Source organism: Oncorhynchus mykiss, chromosome 4, assembly GCF_057628025.1.
Source record: "Oncorhynchus mykiss isolate SJ-2025 chromosome 4, ASM5762802v1, whole genome shotgun sequence".
Lineage (NCBI taxonomy): Eukaryota > Metazoa > Chordata > Actinopteri > Salmoniformes > Salmonidae > Oncorhynchus > Oncorhynchus mykiss.
In genome coordinates, this window is record NC_143025.1 from 31138166 (window position 1) to 31160679 (window position 22514).

The 22514-nt window shown below is 42.3% G+C and overlaps 1 protein-coding gene across 2 annotated transcripts in view; it reads right to left on the reverse strand.

Annotated features, from left to right (window-relative positions):
- Positions 1-22514, reverse strand: part of LOC110521692 (carboxyl-terminal PDZ ligand of neuronal nitric oxide synthase protein) — a 235352-nt gene that overhangs the window by 18179 nt on the left and 194659 nt on the right. For both annotated transcript variants that reach the window (XM_090231870.1, XM_021599469.3), the window contains exon 8: positions 8211-8372. In XM_090231870.1, the coding sequence (XP_090087996.1) occupies positions 8211-8372 (162 nt within the window). The remainder of the gene's footprint in view (positions 1-8210; positions 8373-22514) is intronic.

A 22514-nucleotide genomic window follows, 5' to 3' on the forward strand; every position in this document is an offset into this window, starting at 1 on the left:
TTGAAAAACGAGTTTTAATGACTCCAACCTAAGTGTATGTAAACGTCTGACTTCAGCTGTAGGGGCAACCTCTTTTAAAAAAGCTGGAAGGTCATTCCACGGTGAGGCACAGTGTCATTGGATATGTTGCATATATCCTGACAAGAGAATCGATCGGGATATAGCAAAGAACGAGGCCCATCTCATTGTGAATAGTTGACAATGAGTGCTACTCTGCTACTTCTAACTTGACATTGAGCACTTCTTCCAACTTTATGATGGTTTCTATAGGAACTTTTCTGCTGTGGTTTTCTTACATCAAGGAGCATATTCTTGGCTGTTATAGAGCCCATGTCTCTATAGCACTGCATTGCTCTCACTTCAAGGAGAATGGAGCATGAATGGAGTCATGAGACTGTTGCTAGAGTCAGAAGATACAATTCTGCTTTCATCATACCACAGCTACAAAACTCTAACCAAGGTAACGTGGATGTTCAGCTTTCTGTCGTCAGTATTGATGCAATTACTGTAAAGAGAAACAGTTGATGGTGATGAAATGAGAAAAACAGCTGAAGGACTTTGTTTCTAATGAGAAACCTCTGAACTGTGCAGACACTAGATGGAGCCACTCCATCTCAAGGCTTCCACTTACTGTAATGTACTCCCCTTCAACACACCCCTCACCCTCCTCTTTCCCCATATTCTCATCCTCCATTCACCCCTGGACAGTAAACGCCAGGAAGGAGTGAGGGTAAAAGACAGAACAGATTCCATCATCACTCCACTTAGCGACAAATAGCGGTGATCTAGCCTCCATTAAAGCGGGCCATCAGCGTCAGAGCTCATCTGTAAATCCCGACAGTCTAACGGCACTGTCAGGGTAATATACCACCATACGACACATCAAGTACCGCCAGGACTGAACATGAGATGTGAAGGCCAAAATGTATGTGACTATGAGGAGAAGATACACTGTGCTGATCAAAGTGTGAAAGGTAAACTGAGTTTTGTCCGAAATGCCTTGGAGAAGGAAGGTGTCATATTTGTCCTGGATTGATCTGAGATGTGACTGTGAGACATGCTCCGAAAATGCTGCTCTGTGGTGATGGTGAACGCAGCCTGAATAATAACACGGAGAATGGACATACTAAATGTGTCTGTGAAGATTGAGAGAAAGATAACAGCAGAGGGGGAGCGAGAGAATGAGTGAGAGAAAGAGAGAGTGAGGGAGGAAAATAAAGTTCAAGTTGAGCCAGACAGACATGTTCTTATCAACACCTTACAGCATTTTCGGCATATTTAATCAAATAAAAAATAATTAAAAGCTGCGAAGCAACGTTTGGTTTGATGAGAGGATTCCACAGGTTATCAATTCTGGGACTGGAGGCACTGAGGACCCTGTTCACATCCATCTGCCCGACGGTAGATGACATCTACCAACATGTGGAGCGAATCTTGCAGCTTGACGTTCTCCCCTTCCGCAGCAAGAAGTTGGTGACACAATTACACCAAGTCCAGAAAGCTGTGAACATCCCAGAGGCTGGAACAAAACGTCTTAATGTAGGTGACACTATCCTACCCCCATTCTCTGTGCCAAGGAAGCATCTTCCCTGAGAGCCACCAAAGTGGCCAGGCACTTGTAGACTGGGGCTTACTGTCGTGAGACCACAGAAGATGGACCTCTTCAGCTAGGCTGGGTCATCTTGGTGGTCTTGGTGGCCTGCCTCTCCAGTTAGCTTGGTGAAGCACCCTGCCTCGATGGGCTTTTGGATCTCGGCATTGTATACTTTTGCTTTTCCGGGGTCCTTTGGCAACCTCTTAGTTCAGGCTTCTAGGATGTACACAGCTTCCTGGTCTTGCCGTGACCAACTTCATGCTGCGAAAAGGAGAGAGCGGATGTGAACAGGCATTGCTGGGTTTGTATCTGCTGAGGCATGTGACCATCAGGGCTCTGGAGTGTCCAACCAAACTGCATATCCAACCAAACTGCTGGTCTACCAGCTGGCCCTAGCCTGATCATCTCTATCAGGTTGGTGTAGTCCGCTCCGATGAGCATCAGTGGGTGTGCCTTGTCAAAGGCATGATGTGATAGCACTTCTACATGGCTGGCACGGGCTGGCACGGGATAGGACTGCTCATCAAGGGCCAGTCGGGTGGCTGTGAAAGCTCCTTTTATGGGGTACCTCTCTGCTGGCCTGGCCACAGGGGGATACTTGAAAATTGACTGATGAGCCAGTAAGATGAGCAGCGTGGTGTTGGATTGTCCTCAGGGCTATGACTCCTCCTAGCCTTCTGAGGGGAGGATGATTGTCCACTCTGCTCCCTCATCTAAAATGGCATACATATTCAGAGACTTCTGGCCAGCACGACTGGCACTACCTTTAGGTAGACTCGTGGGTGAGGTAGACTTTGTCTAGAGGGGTGACAAGCAGGACACTGGAGCTCGGCTTGGCAACACTATGAAGCACTTAGAGATGTGCTTCATTGCATTCTCTGCGTGGTTTTCTCTGGGTGCATGCATCGGAGCCATGGTTAGTGCAGCCACACTTTACATTTGTATTTTTTTATTTAACCTTTATTTAACCTTTAACCTTTATTTAACAAGGCAAGTCAGTTAAGAACTGATTCTTATTCTTCCTACACCGGCCTAACCCGGATGACGCTGGGCCAATTGTACGCCGCCCTATGGGACTCCCAATCATGGTTTTGATACAGCCTGAATTTGATCAAGGGTGTCTGTAGTGAAGCCTCTAGCATTGAGATGCAGTGCCTTAGACTGCTGCGCCACTCGGGAGCCCACTTCCGACAACGCTCACCGTCCTTGATCCACTTTTGATATGTTCTGACGGCTGCTTCACTATCTCTATGCACTAAGATATATAGTGTTCAACACTGTGGAAGAGGTCCAGGCAGGTGAGCCGGCTTGAGCGGTGCAACAGGTCCAGGCGGATAAGTTAGGTGTAGCGGTGCAGTAGTTCCAGGCAGGTGAGCTACCTGGAGAGGTGAAGCAGCTCCAGCCGGGTAAGCTAGATGGAGCGATGCAGCAGGTCCAGGCAAGTGAGCTGGCTGGTGAGGGGCAGCAGGCAGCTACTGGTAAGCTGGTAGGACAGGAGTGGTCCATGGAGGATAAACTGGCTGGGCAGGTGCAGCCCACGGTTCGTCAGTTGAATAGAATAGAGCAGCTGAGGGAGTCTGAGCTTGTGTCATGCAGACTAAGCCTGAGCTGGTGGGTGGAACAGCTGGTGTTTGGAAGACTGGTAGCTCAGGGCATCCCCACCAGTCCATGACTGGTTTGGTGGGATTAACAACATCAAGATAGAGTGTATTGTCACATTTCCATACTGCTGGTAGGGACTTTTGGCCGACTGCCTACTTGAAATTTGTGTTTGTGGCAGTGATTTTGTGACAGTGTAGGTCTGTGTGGTGATGCTGGCCTCTGTAGCGATGGTGGCTTTCTACAGGGTCGATCTCGCCAGCTCTTCCATTCCTGCCGAGGAATATGTTAGCGGTAGTGTGACTGAAACGTGGGCAGCAGTGTCATGTGGGCTAGTCATGAGTTGGGTGTAGTTTAGTGTAGTGACCACTTCTTGCCCTCACAGTGTTGGGGCAGAGGATCCGAACATGGGATAGCTGGTCGACGGGGGTCGCAGTTTTGGCCTGCTGTCCTCCACTGGGATGTAGCTCCCTGGTGCTGGCACTCTGCACCTGCACTCCTTCTCCCAAGGAGTCAGATAAACTGTGGATTCTGGTTGGAAAGGTAATAGACGTTGGGCATGTGCTTCCACGGGTTGTTACAGTGTACATTGTTTTCTGAGATAAGGTTTGGGATGGGATCTTCTGACGGTGAGACTGTTGCTGTGTTTCTTTGCTCCTCTGCCATGTCACAGTAGGTGTAATGCATCTCGCTCAAAAGACCAATGTTACACTATCAAATTATATTCCTAAACAAAGATGGCGTCCTGCTCAGGTGACCAATCAAGTGACCTGTCACCTGACCCTACAAAGATGGCTGCAGAGCACACCAAACATTCTTTGTTTTGACAGCCATCAGAGGACTCTCCACCAGTATGCGTTATTGACCAAAGAGTGTTGTCTGTAACTTTGATGCCTTATAGTCACTGTTATTCTTATAGTTGTGGTGGAAAAAGTATCCAAATGTCATATTTGATTGAAAGTAAAGATGCCTTAATAGAAAGTAAAAGTGAAAGTCACCCAGTAAAATACTACTTAAGTAAAAGTCTAAAAGTATTTGGTTTAAAATATACTTAAGTATCAAAAGTAAATGTAATTGCAAAAGTATATTTAAGCATGAAAAGTATAAATGATTTCAAATAGCCTATATTAAGCAAACCAGACGGCACAATTTTCTTCTATAAAATTGTTTTATTTACGGATAGCCAGGGGCACACTCCAACCCTCACATAATTTTTGGACTCATTAGCATTCATTGGTGCTCCAGACTTGCAGGTGTCACTGGAAGTTCAATACAGTTTTAACTTGTTACAGCTAATTAGAAACAAATTATTGAGCCATCAATTAGACCAGGCTAGAGTAGATGTAGTGCTCATTGGTGCTGATGATAAATGGTCAAGTATTCATTGGATTCTTGTCCACCTCACTCTAACTGGAGCCGACTTGGTGGTTAGCATCCACCCACAACTTAGTCTTCAGTCTCGATTACACTACATCTACTCTAGCCTGGTCTAATTGAAGGCTCAATAATTTGTTTCTAACTAACTGTAACAAGTTAAACCTCTTAAGGATCCCGTAGGATCAGTGTCCCTTTACTGGGACGGTTGTTGCTAACGTGTGCTAATGTGACAAGAATGACGTTGTAAGTAACAGCAAACTTTCCAGGACATGGACATGTCTTATATGGGTAGAAAGCTTACATTATTGTTAATCTAACTGCACTGTCCAATTTACAGTAGCTATTACAGTGAAAAAACATCATGCTATTGTTTGAGGAGAGTGCACAACAACAAAAAACTTATCACGGCAACTGGTTTGATACATTCACCTCTGAAGGTAAATAATGTACTTACATTCAGTAATCTTGCTCTGATTTGTCATCCTGAGGGTGCCAGAGATAAAATGTAGCATAGTTTTGTTTGATAAAATCAATTTTTATATTAAAATGTAGGAACTGGGTTCTACAGTTTGAACCCCTGCTGTATCTAATTCCCATGTCCATGCCTGGGATTTGTAGAAGGAAAGTTCTCTTTCAATGCCAAAAATACTGTCTGTGGTTGTATCAGAAGAGGCAGGGCTTTCCCCAGAGAACCATCTCCCACCACACTGCTGGATAAATGAATAAACTACACCATTATCTCTCATCGCATAACATCAAAGGCCTAAAATGAAGTAGACTGTGACATAAGACTGTGTATGGGAGACAAAGTGTCATAAGTGATTTTCTACTACCTTCTACGAGGTCCGTGTGTGAGACTGTCAGGCTTGTTGCTAACGCTTTGACTGTGTGTGTGTTCTACGAGGTCCGTGTGTGAGACTGTCAGGCTTGTTGCTCACGCTCTGTGTGTGTGTGTGTGTGTGTGTGTAAATACAGTAGGTTGAGCACAGTTGTGAAATTGTTGCCACTGGTCTCCAGGCGCTTCGTGTGCTTGTGTGTGTTTGTTGATTCCGCACAGCTAGTGTGAGGAGCGTATGACCTATATGTCCCAACTAGGTAAATGAAAACCAATCTGACGTTATACAATAGTAACCGGAGGTGTGATCAAGTCACTATTATTCGAGCCACAACCAAGTCTCACGTCACAAGGTCTGAGTCTCAAGCCGAGTCCCGAGTAGAACGGGTCAAGACTCGAGTCAAGTCAAAGTCGTGCATTCTAAGAGCAAGTTGAGTCACAAGTTTTCAAGTCAAGTCTCAAGTCAAGTTTAAAAAAAAATCTATACATTCAACGACTTATTGAACCAAAAACCTTTGTATATTTATTGAGGCTACTAGGGGTTGCACAGCAGTCATAAGGGCATGAAATCAGCAGAAGATAAGGCAGGTTGATGTGCTGAGAGTGTAGATTTATTTACAGGTCTTGGTGATCCAATGGTGAAAGCGCCATATCATACAAAATATACAAGTAGGTTTACCAAATACACACGGGCAATATTCCGAAAGCATTAGCCTCCGTAACTGGCTTAACCTGTCCTATTTGAACGGACACAGGGAGAGGGCAAGGCTGTACAGCGTCCCCTTGAGAAACCACATTGAATCTGTCTAGCAGGATCTCAAACAGGTACACTTATTGTACATAATATAAGCACTTGTTCCCCAGGACCATACAATTACCCTATTGGCAATTACAACCAATAAACTGGTCCTATAATGTAAAAATGTCTATGTGTTGCAAAAAAACGTTAGGGGGGTGGAATGATGAAATGCTAGAAATTATTGTATTATTATATGTTGGGGCTCCCAGCGGTCTAGTGCAGCGGTCTAGGGCACTGCATCTCAGTTCAAGAGGCGTCACTATAGTACCTGCTTCAAATCCAGGCTGTATCACATCCAGACGTGATTGGGAGTCCCATAGGGCGGCGCACAATTGGCCTAGCGTTGTCCGGGTTTGGCCGGTGTAGGCCGTCATTGTAAATAAGAATTTGTTCTTAACTGACTTACATAGCTAAATAAAGGCTAAAAAAAAAAAAAAAAAATTATTATAGATTTACCACATAGGGCCTATGCTTTTAAACATGTAAAAGCAGCAGAAATCATTTCAACAAGTGAAAAAAAGCACTCTTCACTGGCGTAAGTTTGGAGAGCGAAGTAAACAATGAATATTCTTGATCACCAAACAATTTTTGGAGCTGCATATTTATTTATTACAGCAATCCTCTCTCTCTACAATTTTACGTTTGCACTGCACTCAATCCTGTAAGTATACAGCAAATCAGCAATATGTTCGCTAGTTCACCAGACCTGTGTTGATAGACAGTTTGCTGGTTCAATCAGAGTGCCGATTTCACTAGCCAATTTGTTGCAGTTTTCTTTATGTTACAAGGGCAATGCTCCGGCTACTGTCTCTGGCTGCGTGTGGAGTAATCCACGTAGACTGTTCCACAAAATGAGTGGCAAAACATTACAAACCTGGCCAGATAATTTCAAGTCATCAGTCTCAAGTCCAACTCAAGCCTCAAGTTATTTTTATTGGCTATCAAGTCGAGTCTCAGGTCATCTAATTTGTCCACAAATTCTGATAATAACACAACTGAAACCATTCTACTCTCTTGTTTAAACAGTGCAGCACTCTAAAGATGACAGTAATTCAATAGGCACGGTGGGTCAGACTTTATCTGGATAGTCCAGATAGTCCATCTGTAGATGCTGTAGATGTGTTCATACTACTGTATCTGTTGATAAGCAACTGTTTGCTAGGGTCAAGTTTAGACTAAGGGTTAATCATGTTAGGGTTGGGACTAGGTTTAGGGTAAGGGTTAATTTTAGGGTAAGGGTTAAGGTTAGGGTTAGGGTTAGGTTTAGTAGATAGTTGAAATGTCACTGATCGTCTGTAGAGAATCTACAGATGGACTTTCTAAAATGTTTTACTGCATGGTGTATTAATCATGTTTTGTCAATAATTATGTAAATAATCCTCATGCTGAGCTGGGTTACTGGTGAGTAATTGGTATTCTGTGTATTATTTTGTATGTGTGTGTCACGTCCTGACCTTAGTTCCTTTTTAGTGTCTCTGTTTTAGTTTGGTCAGGGCGTGAGTTGGGGTGGGCATTCTATGTTTTGGCTCTGTGTGTTATATTTCTAGGTGTTTGGCCTGGTATGGTTCCCAATCAGAGGCAGCTGTCATCGTTGTCTCAGATTGAGAACCATACTTAGGCAGCCTGTTTTCCCACTATGGTTTGTGGGTAGTTGTTTCCTGTTTTGTGTTGTGTCACCTTGCAGGACTGTTTCGATTTTCGTTGTTTCACGTTTGTTATTTTGTGTTCAGTTGTAATAAATGTAACATGGACACGTACCACGCTGCATTTTGGTCTGATCTTGACTATACTTCCTCAGACGAAGAGGAGAATCGTTACAGAGTGTGTGTGGGAGAGCTGGTGTTAAAGTCAGATAAGTCACACATATGATTTATAAAGGTTAATATTAGCAAAGTGAAGAGCTTTCAGACAAACAAGATAGTAGCTAAGAAGGGAACAACGACCAGCTCACTATAGTTCAAACAACACCATCTGTTAACCTACACAAACATGTGTCTCAGTACTACCTGTGCCACAGCTACATGTGTCTGTTGCTGTTGTTGCTGTAGTTGTTGCTGTAGCAGCTGAATCTGGTGGTGGACTGACAGGGGAGCACTGTTGAGCAGAGTACCCGACGACGGCAGCAGCATCCTGGGGGACGCCAGCAACAGAGAGGCCTCCTCTGGAACCTGCCATGGAGGAGAGAAGGTTAATGATGAATTGATGGATTGAGAGGGAGCCATCAATACAAGGAGAGAGAGGATGGAAGAGGTAAGGAGGAGATGGAGATAGTGCCTTCAGAAAGTATTTCCACACTTTTTCCACATTTTGTTGTGTTACAGGCTGAATTTTAAATGTTTGACTTTTTGTCACTGGCCTACACACAATACCCTATAATGTCAAAGTGGTATTATGTTTTTCAACTTAATTACAGACGAAAAGCTTTAATCTTGAGTCAATAGGTATTCAACCCCTTTGTTATGGCAAGCCTAAATAAGTTCAGGAGTAAACATTTGCTTAACAAGCTTTAATCTTGAGTCAATAGGTATTCAACCCCTTTGTTATGGCAAGCCTAAATAAGTTCAGGAGTAAACATTTGCTTAACAAGTCACATAAGTGACCCTCAGTCGAGCAGTGAATTTCAATCACAGATTCAACCACAAAGAACAGTGAGGTTTTCCAATGCCTCGCTAATATGGGCACCTATTGGTAGCAGACATTGAATATCCCTTTGAGCATGGGGAAGTTATTAATTACACTTTGGATGGTGTATCAATACACCCAGTCACTACAGAGATACAGGCGTCCTTCCTAACTCAGTTGCCGGAGAGAAAGGAAACCACTCAGGGATTTCACCATGAGGCCAATGGTGACTTTACAGAGTTCAATAAGTGTGATAGGAGAGAACTAAGGATGGATCAACAGCATTTTAATTAGTCCATAATATCCAGGCAAAATAAAACTTGGTTCAGTCTGCTTTCTACCAGACACTGGGATATGAATTCCCTTTTCAGCAGGACAATAACCCCAAACACACTGCAGTTGCTTACCAAGAATACAGTGAATGTTCCTGAGTGGCCGAGTTACAGCTTTGACTTAAATCTGCTTGAAAATCTATGACAATACATGAAAATGGTTGTCTAGTAATGATCAACAAACAATTTGAAAGAGCTTAAAGAATTTTTAAAAGAATAATGGGCAAATATTGTCCAGATGTGCAAAGCACTTAGACTTTCCCAGTAAGACTTTCCCAGTAAGACTCACAGCTGTAATCACTGCCAAAGGTGATTTTAACATGTACTCAGGGCTGTGAATACTGTATGTAAATGACATATTTCTGCATTTTATTGTCAATAAATTTGCTCACATTTAAAAAAACGTGTGTTCACTTTGTCATTATGTGGTATTGTGTGTAGATGGGTGAGAGAAAAACATATTGAATCCAATTCGAATTCAGGCTGTAACAATACAAAATGTGGAATAAGTCAAGTGGTATGAATACTTTCTGAAGGCACTGTCGACAAATAGAAAGAAAGTCAGAGAGACATATTTATATATGTTCATATTCAATGTGTTCTTTGGCAGTGTGAGTGTACATTTACCTAGCCTGGCTGAAGCAACCCATGTGACTTACAGCGCAGGGAGAGCTGTGACCACCCTGGTCTGGAAAGGAGGCTGTTTGTTAATGCAATATTTGCTTAGAAATTGTGCAATGGGTTCGATTGGTTTTCTAAATTTGAAAATCCAACCGTTGTGAAGGAAAGGGCCGGTGCTCGGGAGCTGAGTGTGGCTGTGCGTGTGGGTGATTGAGTAAGAAAGACACAGAGGAGAGCCAACCAGTGTTAGCCAGACTAACATTTCCCCTGGTGATAAGCAGAGCTTAAGGTAAAACAGAGGCATTGCTGAACAGGCCCTAACAGAAAAAGAAAAAGCCATGCTCGCTCATGCATCTACATGTCAGACAGACAACCAAATATGTCACTACTGGAATAGTATTCACACGATAATTAATTGAAAAATAAGAACAATAGCAGCTTGTATCTGTCAAAGGCCTGGAGGACTATATTGTTTTTCCTTGAATAGCAAAATCAATCTGTGTCGGAGAGAGAGAAAGAGTTGCATTTGTGTATGTGTGTGTGTCAGACAGAGATAATTGCATAGAATATGCATTTACTGAAGAATACAGAGAGAGAGAGAGATTACATTTTGATGGACCTATTAGCACATCCTTGCTCAGGCCAGTTGGAGAGAGAACTGCTTCAGAAATAAAATCATATGTTGTTGGATGTTTCCAAAGTACTGTTTCATGACACAACCCACATTTCCATCCATAGTTTTTATGCGAGTCAAGTCATACCGTATAAAAAAAAAATCATGACAGCTGTGATGGAAACAGGAAGTTTCTGAACATTTTTCTAAATGCTGACAAAGAATTTGTTCATTCGACATGGTGGGATATTTTTGTGTCGGTAAAATTACTCATGCGTGAAATGGCGGTGGAAATGCCTTTATGCTCAAATATTGATATAATAACCATTGTATCGAAGTAAACTTGGAGTCCCAAAATGATATGGTGTGTGGTCCTCCCAATATGACTTGGGAAAGCATGCGGTTTATTAGGCTACAGATAAAATGATTTATGATTAACTTCACAGGGTGGTGAATGTGTACAGTGATGAGCTTGATGCTCCTTTCCAATAAATATCAAGGGTCTTATTCTGGTGACATGATCGATGTAGACTAGCCTACCCACACTGTATCTGTTGGCTCACAGATATCCACAGCAAGTGATTTTTATCCACAGCAAGTGGATAAGAGGGAGTTCCATAAAGGTGAACATCTATCCCTCTCAGTCAAGCAGAAGTTTGCGACGAGTCATGCTCCTCTGAGTCTGCAGGACAGATACAGTACGATGGGTAGTTGACAAGCTGCACTAACAAGAACACAGTAGAGGTTATTCAAGACCTTTCTTGTCAGACATAGCACCTTTACACCGTACCTTTATTCAGAAACAATCAGTGGTTTTCCTGTATATTTGAGAAAGCAGAATCATTGTTACTCATCATGATATTTGGTATTTCTTTTAGGATCCCCATTAGCTGTTGTGAAAGCAGCAGCTACTCTTCCTGGGGTCCACACAAAACATGAAACATGACATAATACAGAACATTAATAGATAAGAACAGAACTACATACATTTAAAAATGGCACACAGCCTACATATCCATACATATACACACACAAAATATCTAGGTCAAATAGGGGAGAGGTGTTGTGCCGTGAGGAGTTGCTTTATTGCTTTTTTAAAACCAGGTGTGCTGTTCATTTGAGCAATATGAGATGGAAGGAAGTTCCATGCAATAATGGCTCTATATAATACTGTACGTTTTCTTGAATTTGTTCAGGATTTGGGGACTGTGAAAAGACCCCTGGTGGCATGTCTGGTGGGGTAAGTCTGTGAGCTGTTGGCTAGAGCCACGTGCCAAGACCTATAAGCACATTTCCTATTTAACGCAACAGATTTTGTGACAAAACTATTGGAAGAGTTGAATACAGTTGAAAATGCGATGAAAACCAATTCAACTTTAGATTTTATTCGGGAACTTAGCATTTTGTGTGCACTACGTCATCACACACTGATTTTTATCCACAGCAAGTCCGTTTGGTGAAAACACACCACTGGTGGGAAAATGCACACATTGTCCTCATGCAGATTTTTGAATACTGTATTAACATGAAAATGTGTTGCCAATTGTATGGAAACCTAGCTACAGACAACACAAAGAATGAGTTACAGGTCCAAGCTAGACAATTTTACAATACATAACGTATGGATAGTCACCATTATTCAGAGTGGTTGGGTTAAATGCAGAAGACACATTTCTATTGAATGCAGTCAGTTGTACAACTGACTAGGTATCCCCCTTTCCTTTCTATTACACTGCACAGATTCACTCTCTGAACAAACAGTTCACTCAATCCACTATGTTTGTTTAGAAGTCAGCAAATTACACCCCAAATGTATGTTCTGCCATCTGTCTTAGGTGCAGATACTGCGGCATCAACAATGGTCTCACACACACACGGCAGTCTCCCCTTGATCCAGGCCTCTGGTCTATAATGGAGTTAATGAGTGATGGTGTGTCGCTGTCTGATCTACAGGTCAATCAGGACATTACCAGACAAGCTGTTTACTCTCAACTCTTGATGAACAATGGATCTCTCTCTCTCTGTCTCTGTCTGTCTCTCTCTGTCTGTGTGTGTGTGCAGTGATTTCATCAAGTGTAGTACACTAGTAATGTGCGGGTCAGTTGTTTGTTTACCCGAACCTACGCAATTGCTAATAAACCATCAGCAACCGGCTGACTATATGTGATAAAGTGAAAAGGAGGAGCTACCCCGACCCTAATCCACGAATAGGCCGATTGAAAATGCGCTGTACGGTCAGATGGCAGAACTCATTTTTGACAGGGAGAGCAAGACTAATTTGTTAAAGCCTAATTTAGATATGTTTCAATTTAGAATTTCCAACATTTTGGTTGGCTATTTGTTAGTCAGCTTGTCTAAATTTAGATATATCCAATTTTATTTCTCACATGCGCCGAATACAACAGGTGTAGACTTTACAGTGAAATGCTTACTTACGAGTCCTTTCCCAACAATGCAGAGTAAAAACGTAAGAACAATTATAAAACATTTGCAAAATTAAAAATGGAAATAGTAACACAGTCAGTGTCCCGATTTCAGTTATGTTACCATTACATTTAACCCATCTGAACAGTAGGCTACAGTTTGATGTCCCCGTCTTGTGACTCTCTAATATGTATAGCGCCTCACAATTATCACACATAATGTAGCTGGCACTGCTATCATCTTCTTTTGCCACTTAACAAAATCTTTCCCAAACATTACTGTTCTGGCCCTCCCCTCTCTTTAAACTCTCCATTTTGCAGCTTTTATCTTATTGAATTCAAATCCGACATTGTACTTTTTGCCTCAGTGGATCGACTTTAACTTTTTCCGCCCAAGTTTCCAAAAGCACTTGGCGATTGGTGTGTATTTGGCACGCATACAGACAGGCCCTGAAGTTTAGGCTTACACAGTAACGGCAGGCAAAAATCAATGAAAGAGAAACCTCAATGTAGCCTATAGATATGAATTGCACACGAATAATACATTTATGGATTTGTAATGCATTGTTTTCTTTTAATTCAACCCGCTGGATTTTGGGATTTAAATTCAACCCGCCCGCCACCCACCTTTCATCCACCCAATATTTCATGACCCTAAACCTGCCTGCTCCACGGAAATAGCTACAGGGATTGCGGATTATCAGTCAACCCGCACATCACTACAGTAAACATCTTTGTACTGTTTACTTTGGTAACTCTGGTTAAATAATTGTTTGCTTTACACATAATTTGTCAGAAGAATTGTAATAGTTTGAAGATGAAAAGAATACCTCAGCTGAAAGACTGTTTTTATGTACCAAGTACGTTTGCATAGAGAACTGTCACTGGTATAATGGTAGTAGAATTGAAGAGGGAGTGAATATAATACATGGGCAACGGTTAGGGGCGCTGGGGAGGAAAGAGAGCGAGAGAGAGAAACCTGTCAGTTTCCATAAAGGTGAACATCTATCCCTCTCAGTCAAGCAGAAGTTTGCGACGAGTCATGCTCCTCTGAGTCTGCAGGACAGATACAGTACGATGGGTAGTTGACAAGCTGCACTAACAAGAACACAGTAGAGGTTATTCAAGACCTTTCTTGTCAGACATAGCACCTTCACACCGTTCCTTTATTCAGAAACAATCAGTGGAGTTTTCCTGTATATTTGAGAAAGCAGAATCATTGTTATTCATCATGATATTTGGTATTTTTTTTAGGATCCCCATTAGCTGTTGCGAAAGCAGCAGCTACTCTTCCTTGGGTCCACACAAAACATGAAACATGACATAATACAGAACATTAATAGATGAGAACAGAACTACATACATTTAAAAATGGCACACATAGCCTACATATCCATACAAACAATTTTGAATTTTCAACACAATGTTTCTTATTAAAAAAAAAAGAAGTAATGCAGTCAGTCTCTCCTCATCTCTAAGGAAAGAGTGACTGGCATGCATAGTATTTATATTGGCCCTCTGATTACAATGAAGAGCAAGACTTGCCACTCTGTTCTGGGCCAAGTAGATCTTTTTTGCAGGACATTAATCAAGATAAGACAACTAGAGCTGGCAGGACTTGCTTTTTGGAGTGTGGTGTCAAAAAAGCAGAGCATCTCTTTATTAGGGACAGACCTCTCCCATCTTTACAACGATTGAGTCTACAGTTGAAGTCGGAAGTTTACATACACTTAGGTTGGAGTCATTAAATCTAGTTTTTCAACCACTCTAGTTTTTCAACCAAACTATAGTTTTGGCAAGTCGGTTAGGACATCTACTTTGTGCATGACACAATACATTTTTTCCAACAATGTTTTACAGACAGATTATTTCACGTATAATTAACTTTATCACAATTCCAGTGGGTCAGAAGTTTACATAAGTTGACTGGGCCTTTAAACAGCTTGGACAATTCCAGAAAATTATGTCATGGCTTCAGAAGATTCTGATAGGCTAATTGACATCATTTGAGTACACTGGAGGTGTACCTGTGGATGTATTTCAAGGCCTACATTCAAACTCAGTGCCTCTTTGCTTGACATCATGGGAAAAATCTAAAGAAATCAGCCAAGACCTCAGAAAAAAAATTGCAGACCTCCACAAGTCTGGTTCATCCTAAGGAGCAAATTCCAAATGCCTGAAGGTACCACGGTCATCTGCATAAACAATAGTACGCAAGTATAAACACATTGCAGCCGCCATACCTCTCAGGAAGGAGATGCGTTCTTGTCTCCCAGAGATTAATGTACTTTGGTGCGAAAAGTGCACATCAATCCCAGAACAACAGCAAAGGACCTTGTGAAGATGCTGGAGGAAACAGGTACAAATGTATCTATATCCACAGTAAAACTAGTCCTATATCGACATAACCTGAAAGGCTGCTCAGCAAGGAAGAAGCCACTGCTCCAAAACTGCCATAAAAAAGCCAGACTACGGTTTGCAACTGCACATGGGGACAAAGATTATACTTTTTGGAGAAATGTCCTTCGGCCTGATGAAACAAAAATACAATTGTTTGGCTATAATGACCATCGTTATGTTTAGAGGAAAAAGGGGGAGGCTTGCAAGCCGAAGAACACCATCCCAACTCTGAAGCACGGGGGTGGCAGCATCATGTTGTGGGGGTGCTTTTCTGCAGGAGGGACTGGTGCACTTCACAAAATAGATGGCATCATGTGGATGGAAAATGATGTGAATATACTGAAGCAATATCTCAAGACATCAGTCAGGAAGTTAAAGCTTGGTCGCAAATGGGTCTAACAAATGGACAATGACTCCAAGCATACTTCCAAAGTTGTGGCAAAATGGCTTAACGACAACAATGTCAAGGTATTGGAGTGGCCATCACAAAGCCCTAACCTCAATCCCATAGACAATTTGTTGGCAGAACTGAAAAAGCGTGTGCGAGCAAGGAGGCCGACAAACCTGACTCCGTTACACCAGCTCTGTCAGGAGGAATGGGCCAAAATTCACCCAAGTTATTGTGGGAAGCTTGTGGAAGGCTACCCGAATAGCTTGACCCACGTAAAACAATTTAAAGACAATGCTACCAAATACTAATTGAGTGTATGTAAACTTCTGACCCGCTCGGAATGTGATGAAAGAAATAAAAGCTGAAACAAATCTTTTCTCTCCACTATTATTCTGACATTTCACATTCTTAAAATAAAGTGGTGATCCTAACTCACCTATGACAGGGAATTCTTTACTAGGATTAAATATCAGGAATTGTTAAAAACTAAGGTCTATGTGTGTATGTAAACTTCTGACTTCAACTGTATATGTTTTGACCATGAAAGTTTACAATCGAAGGATATGACATTTTGTCAGCCGGTGATTATCAAATAACTGCCTGTCTCACGGTAATTTACCGTTAATTATGTTTAGGATCTCCTGGCTTCCACAGCCACTGATGCAGACTTTTGGAACATCTACATTTAAAAAAGTCTAATAAACCAATTTAATATAGCCTACACCATCATAATAAATACATTCTTTATTTCAAACAGGTCTAAAGAAATATGATATAAAAAAAATTTAGTCTATTTCAGAAGAACAGAACAGCATACTCTGAGTTGTTAGGCCCTGATATGCCTATGCCATATTGCTGTGGGCTACACTAGTTCATTTAGCAGACAAGATTTGCTTAGAATTCCATGACAAAAAAACATACAATTATTTTATAGTTTAAAGAATACAATTGAACATATATAAAAAAATAAAATTTTGTCCAAAATGATTTCATAGGAAGTGCGCACATGCGGCTATTCTGTGTTGAACAAAGAAACTGGTCCTATATAATTACATTATTTATGCAACTTTAGTTATTTATGCAACTTTAGTGGTGATACAAACGTTGGGCTATATGTTTTGATTGTTAATACATTCTAAGGCTGCATGATGGGACTCTAATGATGATTTGAAAAAAGTCACAAGCTGCACACACTTCAGTCTCATTCACAATTATAGATTTTTTTACCCACTTTTCTCCTCAATTTTCGTTTTATCCAATTGTTAGTAGTTACTATCTTGTCTCATCGCTACAACTCCCGTACGGGATTGGGAGAGATGAAGGTCGAGAGCCATGTGTCCTCCAAAACACAACCCAACCAAGCCGCACTGCTTCTTAACACAGCTCGCATCCAACCCGGAAGCCAGCCGCACCAATGTGTAAAAGGAAACACCGTGCACTGCGCCCGATCCCAAATGAATACAACCACTTGTATTAAAAAACCTTTTAAAAGCAATGAGGCTGATTGTTTAGCTCAAAATGTTGATAAACTATTAGGCTATTATTTTCATATAATAAGCGCAACAATAAGAGTGAATGTTCCAAAATGCAATCAATTAGTGGAAAAACACTGTTCTCGAAAAGTGACAGCCAATGCGATTATACATGTAATGCTTTATCATAAAGGTGCATTTTTATGGTGAAAATTATCTTCCCCAAACTTGAAACTCACGCATAGCCTATGCTAGTTCGGCTGTACACTGGCTATAAAGCAGATTAATGAGCTTAATTTTCAGAAGTTATTTGGCCACTTTAGTTGTGATACAAACCTTATCAAAACATATAAACCAATAGGCTAGGATACATTAGGTGTGTGAATATGATTTGATAACGTCACAAAAAAAAGGTATGCACTGTTTCTTGCCTTAATGCATGAACTGGGCATAATTCACAAGTGATAATACATAAGCTAATATTGTCACCCATCAGACTATTCTGAATTTAATGTTGTCTTTACATGCAGTAGTTTGGAGTCAAATGTTTGGACACCTACTCATTCAATAGTTTTTCTTTATTTTTTGCTATTTTCTATACTGCAGAGTGAAGACATCAAAATTATGAAACAACACATATGGAATCATGTAGTATTCTTCAAATAATAGCCACCCTTTACCTTGATGACAGCTTTGCACACTCTTGGCATTACAGGCAACAGCCGCATCGAGCTAAAGGCTACAGCTGGAGTGTGACAATAGTCCGGACGCTTATAAGAAATCCCGCTATGCCCTCAGACGAACCATCAAACAAACAAAGCATCAATACAGGATTAAGATTGAAATCCTACTACACCAGCTCTGACGCTCATCAGATGTGGCAGGGCTCGAAAACTATTATGAACTACAAAGGGAAACCCAGACGCGAGCTGCCCAGTGACGCGAGCCTACCAGATGAGCTAAATTCCTTTTATGCTCACTTTGAGGCAAGCAACATTGAAGCATGCACAAGAGCACCATCTTTTCTGGATGACTGTGTGATAACGCTCTCGGTAGCCGATGTGAGCAAGACCATTAAACAGGTCAACATTCACAAAGCCGCTGGGCCAGATGGATTACCAGGCATGCGCGGACCAACTGGCAAGTGTCTTCACTGACATTTTCAACCTCTCCCTGACCGAGCCTGTAATACTTACATATTTCAAACAGACCACCATAGTCCCTGTGCCTAAGGAAGCGAAGGAAACCTGCCTAAATGATTACCGCCCCGTAGCACTCACGTCGGTAGACATGAAGTGCTTTGAAAGGCTGGTCATGGCTCACATCAACAACATCCTCCCTGTAGAAAAGGCCCATGGAGTTGGTGGAAGAATCCTTTCATTCATGGCCACTTGCTAAGCTGGGCCAGGGGCGCTTTAATTAGGTCAGGTGGAAATGTCCGATACATTAAAAGGAGGAAATCGCCATCGCCCGATCTCGCTTTCTCTTCCTTAATAACTCCGTCTAATCCATAAATTCTGTGCGTCCATGAATTCACGTAAGTCCACGGAATCTGTAACCTTTCATCTGAACTATCTGTTGCAATCTGGAGAGGGGACCATCAGTTATTGTTTATAGTTATTACCGCGGAGCGCACGCTTCAAACCTACTGTGTAATCTAAATGGTCAATGATCACGGCCCTACAGATCATCACAGGCCATTTATGCCATCAATATATGGTTAATATGTAATGAAATTACATGAACATATGAAGACAAACTTGAAAGGGTGAAATATGAAACTTAATTTTTTGCTGAATTGATCAATTCTGATATCAAACTGATGGGGATTAGAGATTGAATAACCGATCACTGATTTAATTATGTGTATTATTCTTCTCATGATTATGACGAATAGTGACGAGCCTAAATGACTTAAGCATGATTCCTATTGACTTGTTATTGAACTGAATTTCTGAATTACCTAATTATGTTAATAATTAATGATTGTTATGATTTGATCATGACAATCATTCTGTTTCCTTTGTGATGCAGCACAGACTACCCAGTAAATATACCACTTCATGGTTAAAGTAATTCCTGCCTCAGTCTCATCCATTCCTCTGTCACCTGACACGTGACCACCTGTTCACCTTCACTGTCAGTCATCCTACCTGTCCAGCTACCTACACAGATTCCACTAATCTTTCATTCCCGGATACTCTAGACCCACTCAAATTTGCATACCACCCCAACAGTCGCACTGCACGCCTACCTTTCCCACCTGGACAAAATGGACACCTATGTGAGAATGCTGTTCATTGACTACAGCTCAGCGTTCAACACCATAGTGCCCACAAAGCTCATCACTTAGCTAAGGACACTGGGACTAAACACCTCCCTCTGCAACTGTATCCTGGACTTCCTGACGGGCAGCCCCAAGGTGGTAAGGTTAGGCAACAACACGTCTGCCATGCTGGTTCTCAACACTGGGGCCCCTCAGGGGTGTGTACTTAGTCCCCTCCTGTACACCCTGTTCACCCAGGACTGTGTGGCCAGGCACGACTCAAACACCATCATTAAGTTAGCTGATGACACAACAGTGGTAGGCCTAATCACCAACAATGATGAGACAGCCTATAGGGAGGAGGTCAGAGACCTGGCAGTGTGGTGCCAGGACAACAACCTCTCCCTCAATGTGAGCAAGACAAAGGAGATGATCGTCGACTATAGGAAAAGGAGGGCCGAACAGGCCCCCATTAACATCGACAGGGCTGTAGTGAAGCGGGCCAAGAGTTTCAAGTACCTTGGTGTCCACATCACCAATGAACTATTATGGTCCAAACACACCAAACACACCAAGACAGTCGTGAAGAGAGCACGACAACACCTTTTATTCCTCAGGAGACTGAAAAGATTTGGCATGAGTCCCCAGATCCTCAAAAAGTTCTACAGCTGCACCATCGAGAGCATCCTGACCGGTTACATCACTGCATGGTATGGCAACTGCTCAGCATCTGAACGTAATGTGCTACAGAGGGTAGTCATCACTGGGGCCAAGCTTCCTGCCATCCAGGACCTACTTTATATAATAGGAGGTGTCAAAAATTGTCAGAGACTCCAGTCACCCAAGTCATAGACTGTTTTCTCTGGTACCGCACGGCAAGTGGTACCGGAACGCCAAGTCTAGGACCAAAAGGCTCCTTAACAGCGTCTACCCCCAAGCCATAAGACTGCGGAACAATTAATCAAATGGCCACCGGACTATTTACATTGACACCCCCTCCCCGTCCATTTGTTTTGTACACCGCTGCTACTTGCAGTTTATTTTCTATGCATAGTAATTTCACCCCTACCTACATGTACAAATTACCTCGATTAACCTGTACCCCCGCACATTGACAAGGTACCGGCACCCCCTGTATATAGCCTCGTTATTGTTATTTTATTGTGTTACTTTTTATTATTTTTTACTTTAGTTTATTTGGTAAATATTTTCTTTGCTGTTCTTGAACTGCACTGTTGTTTAAGGGCTTGTAAGTAAGCATTTCACAATAAGATCTCCACTTGTTGTATTCGGCACATGTGACAAATAAAGTTTGATTTGATTTAAGACTACATATATAAATATTTCCATCTCTTTCCTGGGTAGATTCTCAGAGATTGACATAAACACTTGTGGTTTCAGGGTGGTTTGACTTAGTCTATGTCTTGGGGAGAAATACACTAAACCTGTGGTTTTTGAACAAGGGCCCTCCAGCCTCTGTTGGTTAGCGAAATACCAACACATTCAGTCAAAGCACTCTGGACCACACACACTGAGAACAGCAAAGAGACCAATTTGCTGAATAAAACCCAGTATAATTTTGCCTGAGGCTGTGCAATATCCCACGGGCATCAGGAGACAGACAGATGTGCACGTACATGCTCACACAGATTCCAAGCAGTTATTACGAGCTAACAACAACACGCTAACAGGCCTACTGAATAGATTCCCAAACTTTGTCTGATCCACCAACTCCCAAGTGTGTTTAACTCAATAGAAAGAGAAAACATCCATCCTTTTGCAGAGAATGCTAAATGTGTTTACAGCAATCTAGCCCCAATTTGAGTGGAAACATCATTTGAATTTGCTTTTATTATTTTAAGGTAAACAAATGAGGAGAATAACATGGGGTTTGAGTTTGTGTTCTGAGGAGAATTACAACTACAACTCCTTATATGGTCAAGAAGAAGAAAAACAAAACACTTCCCAAATACCCTTAATTATTTTTTAACATGGCCAATGTTACACGCTCCCTCCTTGCTCCCTACCACCCTCTCTGCAGCATCTGTAGGCTACTTCTGCCCTTCAAAGGGGAGATCAGATGATTTGATGTGAGACAGTCATGGACATCACAGTACAAATTGAGGTTCCCTTCCAAGTTTCCACTCCTTCCTTTCAGAAAACACTGAAGTACTCTCATCTCCTTCCCTTCAGAGTGCACACGGCATGTTCCAATTCAAGTCTCCCTCCCTGGCTATGGGTGCCCTGAGGGCCCTTAAGTGCTGTGGCCCTCTGCCTTTCAGTCTGGGCCGAGAGAGAGCGAGAGCAAGAAAATCAGGGTTCTGGGGCTAGTGCTGTAGCAACAGATGGCAGTGTATATAAGGCAGTATGTGCATGTGTTTACTCCCCCCAGTCCCCTCAAATGTCCTTGGCAGCAGCAGTAATCTGCACATCCTTCTCTCTGCCACCACATCCACCCAGCACCACAGCCCAACGGAGGGAGGAAGGAGAAGAAAGAGAGAGGAAGTAATGGACCCCTGAGATAGAGAAGGAAGGCTGGCTCTCTCATCCTTTAACAGTGATTACTAGCTGCTCTCTGCTATTTATGCTATTCTGACAACCTGGATCCACCCACAGCACCAATAGCACACTCAGAGCTGTGTTTGAGTGTGTGTGGGAAACAGAGTGTGAGTGGCAGGAGCTAGGGGGTAGTGGAGTGGGACTAGGTAGGAGTGGATTAGGGGTTGGGTGAGGGATGACAGTGGTGTGTGATAGTGGATCAAAGTCAGCTGCATACAGAGAACTAGGACTACAAGCTACTTTGAAGCAGGGAGGAAAGGGCTAGGAAGTCAACAACAAAGCACCTCTGAAGTGTCACTCCCTGCCTCCCATATTCCGGCAACTGTCCAGGACAGGAAAAGACCACTGGATAAAGGAATGGGCAGGCACGTGCACAGATAGGGCTTTACCTGTGAAAGGGACATGCCACTTTTCCCAAAGTGCCCTTTGTGGTGGTGGTATAATCCCTCACCCCATTTTTTTGTTGGTTTAATTAAAAAACAAAAAATTTAATTGTTGTTTGGAACCCACTGCCCGCAAGTCATTGCCAACGTCGCTACCACACACCACGTCCGTTGGTTGCACCTGTTGATCTGCCCCGTACGCTAGCCCGGTTTCTAAACATGAATGGC